The sequence below is a fragment of the Aotus nancymaae genome, unplaced genomic scaffold, assembly GCF_030222135.1.
Source record: "Aotus nancymaae isolate 86718 unplaced genomic scaffold, 86718_ANA_hifiasm-v0.15.2.pri h1tg000089l, whole genome shotgun sequence".
Lineage (NCBI taxonomy): Eukaryota > Metazoa > Chordata > Mammalia > Primates > Aotidae > Aotus > Aotus nancymaae.
In genome coordinates this window covers 18,357,560-18,369,618 of record NW_026988504.1, presented here as the reverse complement: position 1 = coordinate 18,369,618, position 12,059 = coordinate 18,357,560, and the positions used below count along the sequence as shown (strand labels likewise).

General features: G+C 55.3%; 1 protein-coding gene across 1 annotated transcript in view; it reads right to left on the bottom strand.

The window, feature by feature from the left end:
- Nucleotides 1–12,059, bottom strand: part of SCN4A (sodium voltage-gated channel alpha subunit 4) — a 52,318-nt gene that overhangs the window by 12,533 nt on the left and 27,726 nt on the right. Inside the window, exons 12-15 of the mRNA XM_064369669.1 lie at nt 10,443–10,681; nt 8,515–8,688; nt 6,422–6,778; nt 212–688 (exon numbers count right to left, since the gene is read on the bottom strand). Coding sequence (XP_064225739.1) covers nt 212–688; nt 6,422–6,778; nt 8,515–8,688; nt 10,443–10,681 — 1,247 coding nt within the window. The remainder of the gene's footprint in view (nt 1–211; nt 689–6,421; nt 6,779–8,514; nt 8,689–10,442; nt 10,682–12,059) is intronic.

The following is a 12,059-nucleotide window of genomic DNA, read 5'->3' as shown; positions in this document are numbered from 1 at the left end:
CCACATCAATAACGATAGTGACAGCCGTCACTCACGGGGCACTGACTGCATGCTTTACATACAGCGTCCCACATAACGCTTGCAACAATGCCACAGGGCACCACCCCCATTTTACAGGTGGAGAAACTGGGGCTCGGAGAGGACTCAGAACTTGCTCAAGGTCACAGGAGAATGAGAAGCCGGGTCTGTCTGAGCCCTGGCCCTGGCTCACCTTGCCATCCTCAGGCTCCGAGAAAGTGTCGGTTTCCTCCTCGGTGGGCATCTCCAGGTCGGACTCCTCGGAGGCGATGGGCACCTGGATGGTCAGGTAGGGGTTGTTGATGAAGTTGAGGTGGTCCAGCTCGATGCTGGACGGGGGGCCGTCAGCCAGGCCCACGTGGTTCAGGATGTGATTGTCCTTCTTCAGGTCTTCCTCGGGCGGCTCCTTCTTCTCATCCTCGGGGGAAGTCTCCCCGGCCTCTCCAGCCTCCCCGGCCTCAATAGGCTCCCCGAGGCTGAGCATAATGTCCTTGGGGCTCAGGATCTTGCCATGCAGTAGCCCCAGGAGGAAGGCCTTGGCAAAGCCGATGCCCCACTTGATGCGCCCGATGGCAATCTGCAGGTTGTTCATCTCGCCGTCCTCATCCGAGGCTGCCAGGCTGTCGGCGCTGAAGGAGCTCAGCAGGAGAGCCAGGAACAAGTTCAGGACCTGGGACATGGGGTCAGGGGGAGCCTCACATCAGTCCCTGGGACCCAGAGAGTGCCACCTTCAGCCAGCACAGGGGTCCTTGGTCTACAGATCCGAACTACCACATGTTGAACATTTAAAAGAACGCCACCTAAGAGGTGTTCACAACTGCTCGTGGAGGTGATAGCTATTATCCCTTCTGCAGCTGGGGAAACTGAGGCTTGGGCTTCTGAGAGGACTCTGCTACCCAGGTCAGAGGCAGGGTTTAGGAAGGCCTGCTGGGGGACAGGGACTCTCTCCATAACTTTCTTTTTTTTTTTTTTGAGATGGAGTCTTGCTCTGTTGCTCAGGCTGGAGTGCAGTGGCGTGATCTCTGCTCACTGCAACCTCCACCTCCAAGTTCCAGTGATCCTCCTACCTCAGCCTCCCAAGTAGCTGGGATTACAGGCCTGAACCACCATGCCAAGGTAATCTTTGTATTTTTTGTAGAGACAGGGTTTCAACATGTTGCCCAGGCTGGTCTCGAACTCCTGACCTCAGGTGATCTGCCCACCTCGGCCTCCCAAAGTGCTGGGATTAGAGGCATGAGCCACCACGCCCTGCCCATGACTGTCCTTTATCACCACTCCTGGAAGATGCAGAACAAAGAACTGGGCTCAAGTCACCAAGCTTCCAGGACTTACTGAGAACCTTAATCTTTTGTGCCTTCTTTTCTTCCTCTGTTAAGTGGGACTTTAATAGACCCTGTGCTCCTGGTGTGCAGAAACCTGGCCCCTCCTGCTCTGGAAGGGCCATCTGACCTACTATTTACCCTCTTTTCTCCTCTGGGGTTTTCCAACTCCATCTATTCTGGTTCTCATCCCACATTCCTATGAAAAGAGACTTAAGAGGCTACTGCTCTTGCCCCAGCATCCCCACCCATTTTATTTTCCAGTGGACAGACATTTCCTGAGCCCCTGACACTACATGAATGGCCTCAGGGAGCTCACAGCCCAGTAGACACAGAGAGCGGATCAGACACACGCAGTACTGTGGGTTTGGGTGCACAGCTTTTGAAACTGTATTGCAGAGCTCTGAACCCCAGTTTATTAGCTGTGTGCTCTGAGGCAATTCGCTTCACTGCACTGTGCCTCAGTTTCCTCATCTATAAAATGGAGATGATGCCAGTGCTCCTCCCATTGTTGTGAGGATTAAAAGATCAATACAAGACCAGGCATGGCGGCTCACGCCTGTAATCCCAGCACTTTGGGAGGCCGAGGCAGGTGGATCACAAGGTTAAGAGATCGAGACCATCCTGGCTAACACAGAGAAACCCCGTCTCTACTAAAAATACAAAAAATTAGCCAGGCGTGGTGGCGGGTTCCTGTAGTCCCAGCTACTTGGGAGGCAGGAGAATCACTTGAACCAGAGGCAGAGGTTGCAGTGAGCTGAGATGGGGCCACTGCACTCCAGCCTGGGTGACAGAGTAAGACTCTGTCTCAAAAAAAAAAATAAATAAAAAATAAAAAATCAGTACAAGTAGAGCATGCAGTAGGAACTCAACACACGTTGGCTGTTAATTATGTTTGAAATAACAGAAAGCTATACAAGGTGCTCCAGGAGTGACATGTCCTGGATAGATATCCTCTATCTGTTTAGACCCCACCTGGGGCTGCTCCCAACCTCCCAGTGTGAGCCAAGGTGCCAGATCCAGGCGGGGGACTCAGGAGAGGAGCCAGGGGGCCAATGGGAGTTGGGGACAAGGAGAGCAGAAAGCTATACAAGGTGCTCCAGGCAGTGCCCAAGGAGCTGACATGGTGAAACTCCATCTCTACTAAAGATACAAAAGTTAGCTGTGCATGGTGGTGCGCACCTATAATCCCAGCTACTTGGGAGGCTGAGGCAGGAGAATCACTTGAACACGGGAGGCGGAGGTTGCAGTGAGCCCAGATTGTGCCACTGCACTCCAGCCTGGGTGACAGAGCAAGACCCTGCCCCTGCCCCCTGCCTCCCCCCCCCAAAAAAAAGAGAAAGGAAGGAAGGAAGGAAGGCTGGCTATGCAAGGCGTAAGGAAGAGTGTGATTAACTCTGAGGGCAGTTCAGCATTTTATAGGTGAGGAAACAGTTCCAGAGAGGTGGCGTGGCTTGCCCTAGGACACATGGCTTAGCCAGAACTAGAACCAGGCTCCTAGTCATTGTACAGCTTTAGAAGGCATCATTCACTTAGACTACAAGGTGAATGGCAGCCCTGAAGGTCTGCAATGTGGTCGCCCTTCCTTCTACCAGTCCATCTGGCCCTGGGCAGTGGGAGGAAGGGGAATCCTGTCTGGGGTGAGGGTCCTGGCTCCTGTCAGCCAGAAGCACAGCCGGGGCTCCTGGGGGAGTGGAGTACGTCGGGCGTGGGGAGCCTGCACTTGAGGATCCGCCGCCCTTGGCCGTCTCCTCGGCGGGGCTCACTGCTGGCTTTCTCCAGCCCCCTCCAAGGTCTTCTCGTCATTGTCTTCACTACATTCTGTTGATTATATTCCGTTAATCATGTTCATATACTCTCTTTACAAAATATCTTAAAGCCCCCTTTGAGAGAACGTGCTGGGAGAATTTCCGCGGCTCCCCTCCTCCCCGCCACGTCCCCTGGCGGCTTTGCTGCCTTTGCCCCCAACCAAAACACATTAGTCTTTCTTCTCCCTCTCTTGGGGGGAGGCATCCAGTTGCCAGAAACACATCTGAGATGGGAATTAGCTGCTCTCTGGGTCAGCAGGGTTTGCACACGGCTCCTGCCCAAGACAGAAATAGCCGCCCTAGGCAGGGGGAGGGCGGGGAGGGGAGGGGGCCAACATCAATTTCCCTGGGGGTTCTGTGCTTTGGGTTACTGGCGACCTAGTCACTTCCTTTTCTTCATAGTTACCCACAGGAAGTGACCAAGTGCCATGGGTGCAGGGGACGCGGGTCTTCACACTCTCTGGCAGGGTGCCCTGGTGGCCTCTGGCAGACACCTGCTTCTCTGAAGCCTGGGGAGGCGGTGGGAGGGGCAGTGCCCAAGGAGCTGACACTGCTGCCTCCCTGGGCTGCTCCACTCCCTCTGAGCAAACTGGGAGAGCCACAGAGCTGGGCTGGGAAAGGATGCCGTGGTGTGTGTGTGCGTGTGTCTGTGTGATGGGGGTGACAGGCACATGGAGGCAGGACCTGCGCTGTTTCCAGATTCTGCAGCCAGACCGCAGGGACTCCCATCCCACACATGGGACAGATTCACCTCCCTGAGCCTCTGCTTCCTCATCTATAAAACAGATGAACCGGTGAACCCTCACAGGTGGGTGTGAGGAGGAGGCGAAATGAATACACACAAAGCACCCGGAATGCTAGGTAAATGCTAAATAAACGTCAGCTGTCAGCACCCTTCTGCTGGTGCTGATGTTACCGTTATTACGATACTCTTATCATTGATGTTAGTGTTACTGGAGTTATACAGACCCAGTTCCAGTACCAGCTCTGTTTCTCACTAGTTGTGCGGCTCTGGACAGGCCTCCCCGAGAGCGTGGAAATAACATTACTTGTCTCATGCAGTGGCTGAGGGGATTAGGGACCATGACCGTATAGCCCTTTGTGCAGGGACTGACACACAGTAGGGGCCCACTGCCAGTACAGGAGCGTCACCCTGGTGGTGGGAACCTAAACCAGCACTGCCCCGCCGCACGCCCGCGACACCTGCATCCCCAGCCACGTGGCCAGGCACTTTGGCAAGCACTTGTAAGCGCATGCATCATATAATCCTCTCGACCACCCAGTGGAAGAGTCATCCTCACTATCATCCCCATTTTCCAGATGGAAAAACTGAGGCCCAACGGAGTTAAATAATGGGCTCAAGGTTTTCCAGTCAGTGAGTGGCAAAGTGGGGGCTTGGAACATTTTTGAGTTTCTGCAGAGAGACAGCAACCCCCTGTAGACTCAGTCACTCCCAAGTCCTTAGACTCACATCCACAAACTCCTACTCAGGATCTGCCTGTCCCCAGGCCCTAAAGTTAGGCCTGGGCACCTTTCCTCTCTCTCCCCACTCCCCAAGACCCTCCTTTCAGGGACAGCAGGCCTGGGTTTTCCTCTGTAGCTGCAGCACGGTCTTCTCTAGCAGCCAAGGTGACACCCCTTTCCCCCTCTGGATGCTGCCCCCAGCCGGAGACCAGTGATATCTGAGAAGCGCTGTACTCGCAGCTCAGGGATTCCATAGGCCTTTGGGGAACATGGGGACAGGCATCTTCCCAGTCCCTGTTGCCCAGGGCAGTGCCAGGCACCGTAGGGGGCAGGTGGGCACAGCACTGCAGGGCTCTGGCAGCGGTGACCTCCACTGCCATCCCAAGAAGGGGAGGAGTCAGGGTCACCTCCAGCGGCCCTAGCCACAGAAATGCTGGCCAGCTGGACCACAGCCCTACACCCTGGCTCTCACCTCCTGGCCCCTTCCCCTGCACCAGCCCCACACGCCAAGTCCTGAGCCACGGCAAGCAGCAGAAGAAATACAGTTTATACCATCTCTGCATTTTCCCAATACCTGCACCTGTTTCTTTTTTTGTTTTCTAGAGATGTGGGTCTCGCTCTGCCCCCCAGGCTAGAGAACAGTGGCGGGATCATAGCTCACTACAGCCTCAAAGACCAGGGCTCAAACCAGCTTCCTGCCTCAGCCTTCCAAGTAGCTGGGTTTGGTGTGTGTCACCATGCCTAGGTACTTTTTCATTTTTCCATGTTTTATAGGTGTGTTGGGGGGGTCTTGCTATGTTGCCCAGGCTGGTCTTGAACTCCTGACCTTGGCCTCCCAAAGTGTTGGGACTACGGGCACAAGCCACCACATCCAGCCTGATTCTCTTTTTTGCAGCCTGGACCATAGGCTCTAGAGCAGAGGAGATCAAGAGGCTGGGAGAAAGCCAAGAGGCCCAGGTTCCCCCACAACACTGTGGCTTTGGACATACTACGGCATCATCTTTGCAGTAACCCCAGGAGGTCCCTGTTGTTTGTCTTCTATGTGAAGAATCCAGCCCGACTAGAGAGCAGCAATTAGCTCAAGGTCACACAAACGATGGCAAAGGAGCTGGGACTGGAATGTGGGTCTGTCTGACTCATTATCAGGTTGCTTTACTCAAAACGTTAGGTTCCAACAGCGCTACTCACAGCGTGGTCCCAGAGCCAGCACCAGCATCCACTGATCTGTCAGAAATGCAGATCCCCAGGCCTAGGCCCAGAGCTGCTGAACCAGACACTCTGGGGGTGGCGCCAGGATCTATGGTTAAAGTAACTCCTAGCTGATTCTTACACAGTTTAAAATTTGAGAACTACTGGGTTCAACCACATAAAATTGCCATTTTGGAGAGGATGTGCTGGGGAGATAGAAAACAGTCAAACATGCTGGGCGCAGTGGCTCGCACCTGTAATCCCAGCACTTTGGGAGGCCGAGGTGGGTGGATCACCTGAGGTCGGGAGTTTGAGACCAGCCTGACCAACATGGAGAAACCCCATCTCTACCAAAAATACGAAATTAGCCAAGCACTGTGGCACATGCCTATAATCCCATCTACTTGGGAGGCTGAGGCAGGAGAATCACTTGAACCCAGGAGGTGGAGGTTGCGGTGAGCCGAGATCACACCATTGCACTCCAGCCTGGGTCACAAGAGTGAAACTCTATCTCAAAAAAAAAAAAAAAAAAAGAAAGAAAGAAAAAAGAAAACAGTCAAACATCAGGCACGTCTTGTACACTTCTCAGGTGAGGGCAGGGGCCACCCAGCCAGCCTCACTCACCACGAGGTTGCCGATGACCATGACCATGAGGAAGACGGTGAGGCACATGGCTTGGCCGGCCACCTCCATGCAGTCCCACATGGTCTCGATCCACTCCCCGCACAGGATGCGGAAGACGATGAGGAAGGAGTGGAAGAAATCGTGCATGTGCCAGCGCGGCAGGCTGCAGTCCGAGGCGATCTTGCACACGCACTCTTTGTAACTCTTGCCGAAAAGCTGCATCCCCACCACGGCGAAGATGAACACGATGATGGCCAGCACCAGCGTCAGGTTGCCCAGCGCCCCCACGGAGTTGCCGATGATCTTGATGAGCATGTTCAGCGTCGGCCACGACTTGGCCAGCTTGAAGACCCGCAGCTGCCAGACAGGGGAGGGCAAGGGCGAATGAGGTCCAGGGACCACCACCCAAGGCAGCCCCAGACTTAGAAGAAAGAACAGTGTCGAGCAGCTTGGATCCCCAGCTCCCTGCACAATCTGAGTCCTCAGTTTGCCCTTCTGTTAAACAGGAACACTCATCCTACCACCTCAGGCCATTCATGCGTTAAAAAGAAAACAAGTCCAGGCGGGGCGTGGTGGCTCACGCCTGTAATCCCAGCACTTTGGGAAGCCGAGGCGAGTGGATCACTTGAGCTCAGGAGTTGGAGACCAGCTTGGCCGATATGGTGAAATCCTGTCTCTACTAAAAATACAAAAAATTAGCTGGACGTGGTGGTAGGTGCCTGTAATCCTAGTTTCTCAGGAGGCTGAGGCAGGAGAATCGCTTCAACCTGGTAGATGGAGGTTGCAGTGAGTGGAGATCGCACCACTGTACACCAGCCTGGGCTACAGAGCCAGACTCCATCTCAAAAAAAAAAAAAAAACGGAAAAGAAAAGTCCTTATCTGTTAAAGATACAGACTATGGCCGGAGCCCTGGCTCACACCTGTAATCCCAACACTTTGGGAGGCTGAAGCAGGTGCATCACTTGAGCCTAGGAGTTGGAGCCCAGCCTGGGCAACATGGCGAAACCCTGACCTACAAAAAATACAAAAATTAGCTAGGCGTGGTGCTGTGTGCCTGTGGTCCCAGCTATGCAGGAGGCTGAGATGGGAGAGTCACTTGAGCCTGGGGAGGTCGAGGCTGCAGCGAGAGCAGTGATTGTGCCACCGCGCTCCAGCCTGGGTGAAAGAGAGACCCCGTCTTAAAAAAAAAATACAGACTAAAGTATTTACAAGTGAAATTATATGTTGGAATTTGCTTTCACAATAAAAATTCGGGGACAGATGCAACAGGAAATGTAGAATGTTGTTGATGGTTGTTGAACCTGGGTGATGGGTACCGGAGGTTCATTATACTTTCTCTATACTTTTGTGCATGCATGAAAGGTCCCTTGATAAAGTTTATTGTTGTTTTAAGATGAAGTCTCACTCTGTCACCCAGGCTGGAATGCAGTGGCGCCATCTCAGCTCACTGCAACCTCCACTTCCTGGGTTCAAGCAATTCTCCTGCCTCAGCCTCCCAAGTAACTGAGACTACAGTTATAGCTGCGCTCGTCACATGCACAGCTAATTTTTGTATTTTTAGTAGAGACGGGGTTTCACCATGTTGGCCAAGCTGGTCTTGAACTCCTGACCTCAGGTAATCCACTTGCCTCAGCCTCCCAAAGTATTGGGATTACAGGCATGAGCCACTGTGCCCAGCCGATAAAGTTTTTAAAAGAATAACAGTGCTCCTTATGGGTTGGTGGAAAGACACAAGTTCCGAGGTCCCACTCCTACTCCTAATGAACTTGCAGAGCCTCCGTTTCCAGGTCTGCAGAATGGGGCTGGAGTTCCTGCTCCACTGCTTCCCAAGGTCATTAAAGAATCAAACCCAGTGTTGGCTTCTGTCGACTCGGTCCCCCCCAGCAGCCCTGTAAAAGGAGAGAGGGCACTCCTTTTCCCTGTTTTACAGGTTAGAAAGGTTCTGAGAGGTAACAGGTGTGCACAGGCAGAGGGGGCCTCGTTTTTCAGCCCTCCAGCTTCCTGGAGTTTCTCCTCCCATCCCTATGCCCACCCTCCTTAGTCTGCTCAGCCCACCCCCATCCCAGCCCCTGGCCCCAGGGTTTTCGAGTACCAGACGGAAGGAGCGGAGCACAGACAGCCCCTGTACGTTGGCCAGGCCTAGCTCTACCAGGCTGAGGGTGACGATGATGCTGTCGAAGATGTTCCAGCCCTGCTGGAAGTACTCATAGGGGTCCATGGCGATCAGCTTCAGAACCATCTCTGCTGTGAAGATGCCCGTGAAGACCTGGGGGCCGGTAAGGTGAGGCCCTGTCACAGAGCCTTGGGGAGCCCAGGGCCCTGGGAGCCTCCCACCCGACACTCACCTCCTGGCGGAGGCTGCAGGGGCAGAGGGGAAGGGGGTCCAGAGCCCTGAAAAGGGCAGGAGTGGCACACATGGCCCGTGTGTGTGTGAGTGATGGAGGCAACGGTCGAGCCATAGGGCAGAGGTGGGTACAACTCTGAGACCCACTGCCATCCATTTCTGGCCTCATGACAGTGGGCAAGGCACTTCACTGCTTGGAGCCCCAACCCTGTCATAATATTCAACGTTTGCAGGGCGCTCTGTGGTTCACTTTGTGACCTCATTAGTATCCTGATCTCTACAATGTTGGAGGGATTCTCACATGCATTCCACGCATGAGCAGTTGAGGCTCAGCAAGCTAGACAGCTAGCTGGCATCACAGCACCCACATGGGAACGAGCCACATCTCAAGCCCAGTTCTCAGGGGCTCAGTTCAGCATCCTGCCTCTGTGCTCACACCCTCTCCACAGGGGCCAGTCCCAAGACCCTGCAAATCTTGGCGAACTCAAAGGTCTGCCAAGGCAGGGGCCAAAAGGAGCAAAATCAATGAGAAGGCGGCCAGAGCTGCCCCTGCCAACCCTGGACATGGGGTCTGAGGATTGCACAGTCCCTGAAAGCTCCCTGGGTACGGCCCCCCTCCTGCCGGGCACCAGCTGCCCTTGGTCCACAGCCTGCCCGGGCACATGCTGAGCCCCTCCCAGAGGCTGTCTCTGGACACAGCAGGTGCCAAGACAGCAGCATAGTGTGGGCAGGGGGTGGGCAGGCAGGCGGGCCCGGTCCATCACGCACATCCCAGCAGCTGTGCCACAAGTCCAGAGCACGCCCTTGCCCCTCCAGCCTGGCATGGCCACGGCTGCCTCGGCCGCTATATGGGACAGACGTGCCTGCTTCGAAGGCTGGGGAGCCCAGGGTTTGATTCTTGTGCCACCCACCCAGCCCTGGTCTTGTCCTAGGCCCCAAATCTTACTCTCCCTGGCTTCCCCTAACCTTCAGGGTTGGGAAGCATCTCGCCCATTTGCTGTCCTGGAAAAATTGCAAAGGGAATTGGGAAGGGTGGGGCAGGGCTGGAGGAGGAGGCGGCTTTTCCCTTTGTCAGGCTCCTCTGGGGCTGGTAACAAGGTGATAATGCTCCTAATGGGCCCGGATAAGCGGGTGGATCAGCAGCGTCAACAATAGTGGAGCAGAAAACGGCTGGAGATGGGAGGAGTCTGGCCATGCTGGAGAAATAGGTGAGGGCTGGGGGAGTAGCTCCTGGGGCCCACTGGGCCTCGGAAGCCAGGGCTATAGGTCCCACTGCCAGATCCCTTGGCTCCTTTCAGGCCCATGACAACTTCTGGAAGTGGACAGACTTGTTGCCTAGCCCCTTCACCCCTATCTCCATACCCCCATTTCCTTACCCCTGCTTCCAGGGCATGGTCTGGACCCCAGATCCCCAAGAGTCTGGACCTTAAGAAGCCCAGCACCTCACCTCACTCTCCCTGCCCCCAAATATCCTGAAGCCCCACTTCTATGTACCACAGATCATCCCAAGTACTCCCCCACATCAACTCATGCCCCCATATGCTGGGAAAATAACCCCAGCTGTCCGCATGCATCCCCCACCGTGCCCCATATTTGCACACAGACAGACAGCCACCCTGGGCCCCACCGCCTCCCATCCTGCCCATGAATGATCCCTCTCCCCCGCTCCCCCCTACCAGGTTGCCCACGGTGAGCACGTTGTCAAAGTGCTCCGTCATGGGGTAATGCTCCATGGCCATGAAGAGGGTGTTGAGCACAATGCAGATGGTGATGCCCAGGTCCACGAACGGGTCCATGACGATCAGGTGGATGATGTTCTTGAACTTCACCCACGGGGCACAGCAGTTCCATATGAGCACTTTGTGGGCGCACTTGTACCACCATGGCGGGCACTTCTGGTGGGCCTCTTCCAGTTCTGAGAGAGGAGTGGTAGCAGGCCCCTGGTGAGGATTCACACCTCACGTGCCCCCGGCTCCACCTAGAGCTTTGGTTCCACCTTCCAAGCCCAGCCCCTTAGCGTTCCACATCTCAACGCTTCAACACTCTAGCAAGGCCTGTTCCAAGTTCCACCACCTCTTGCGTCACCCTTACTGACACCTTCCCTGCAACCTCCGCCCCACATGGCTTTACCCCAAAGCCCCGCCTCCTGAGCGTGGCCAGCTCCAAGCTCCACCGCCTCAGTGAGCATCCTCCAGACCCCACTCTCTAACCCTCGACTACAGTCCCACCCCTGGAACCCCTCAACCTGCGTTCCCAGAGCCCCGCCCCCTATTCCAAACTTCACCACCACTCACTGCATCAACCTCTGGACCCACCTCTCTAAACTCCGCCCACAGCTTTGTTCCCCAAAGCCCCGCCTCCTCAAAGACCCACCCCCGGCGCCAAGCTCCGAGGATGCAGAGCGCATCCTCATGTCTGTCCCCTCTAAACACCACCCACATTCCCCGCCCCCAAAGAAGCCCCGCCCCTTAGTACAGTAACTCACAGGCCCACCTCCTCAGCAAACCTTTCCCCAAACCCTGCCTTTCAATGCCCTGCATCAAGTCTCTCCCTCTTGGCTCACCCCACAAAGCCCTACCCGCTCAGGGAACTGAACAGGACATCCACCCCCTGCCAGAGGCCTGGAACTGCGAGCCTGGCCTGTGAGATGCCCTAATCTGTCTGGGTCCGAGTTCCCAGGAAGAGGCAGGAGGCCACTGCAGGGGCTTGGGTTTCAGCCACAGTGCCGCTGGCCGCCGCCACTCTGCAGATAGATCCCTCGGGGATGCACTGTCGGTAATACTGGCTCCTCCGAAGTGTCCCCAGCTGATCCATCCTTTCCCACCAGAGTCGCCTTCTGGAAACACTCCCTGTTCTTGCCACCCCAAAGCCATGAGTGCTGTGCAAGGGCCATGGGATGAAGCTGCTCCTCCTCCTCCTGGCCTTGGTGTCCTACAGGAGTGTCCTTGGCCAGGCATAATCTCACTTACTCATCACGGCAGGTTTACCTGGTAAATGCAATCAGTGCCTCCCATTTCAGAGGAAGAAAAGGGATTGGAGTGGGTGGGTGGGTGGCAGTCCATTGGAGACCCTGGGTTCATGCCAGGGGTGTGGGTGGCTTAACCCCCTACACCCAGCAATTAGCACACTGAGCCTCAATCAAAACCTCCCCAGTCTGCACCTCCACCCCTACCCCGTGCTTCTGCAGGTGCCCAAACAGGGTCTGAGGCCCAAAACTTCTCACAGTGGTCCCAGCAACGGCAGGGTGGAGAGGCCTCCTCCACCAGCATTCCCTGGATACTCTCTGGCAGGGC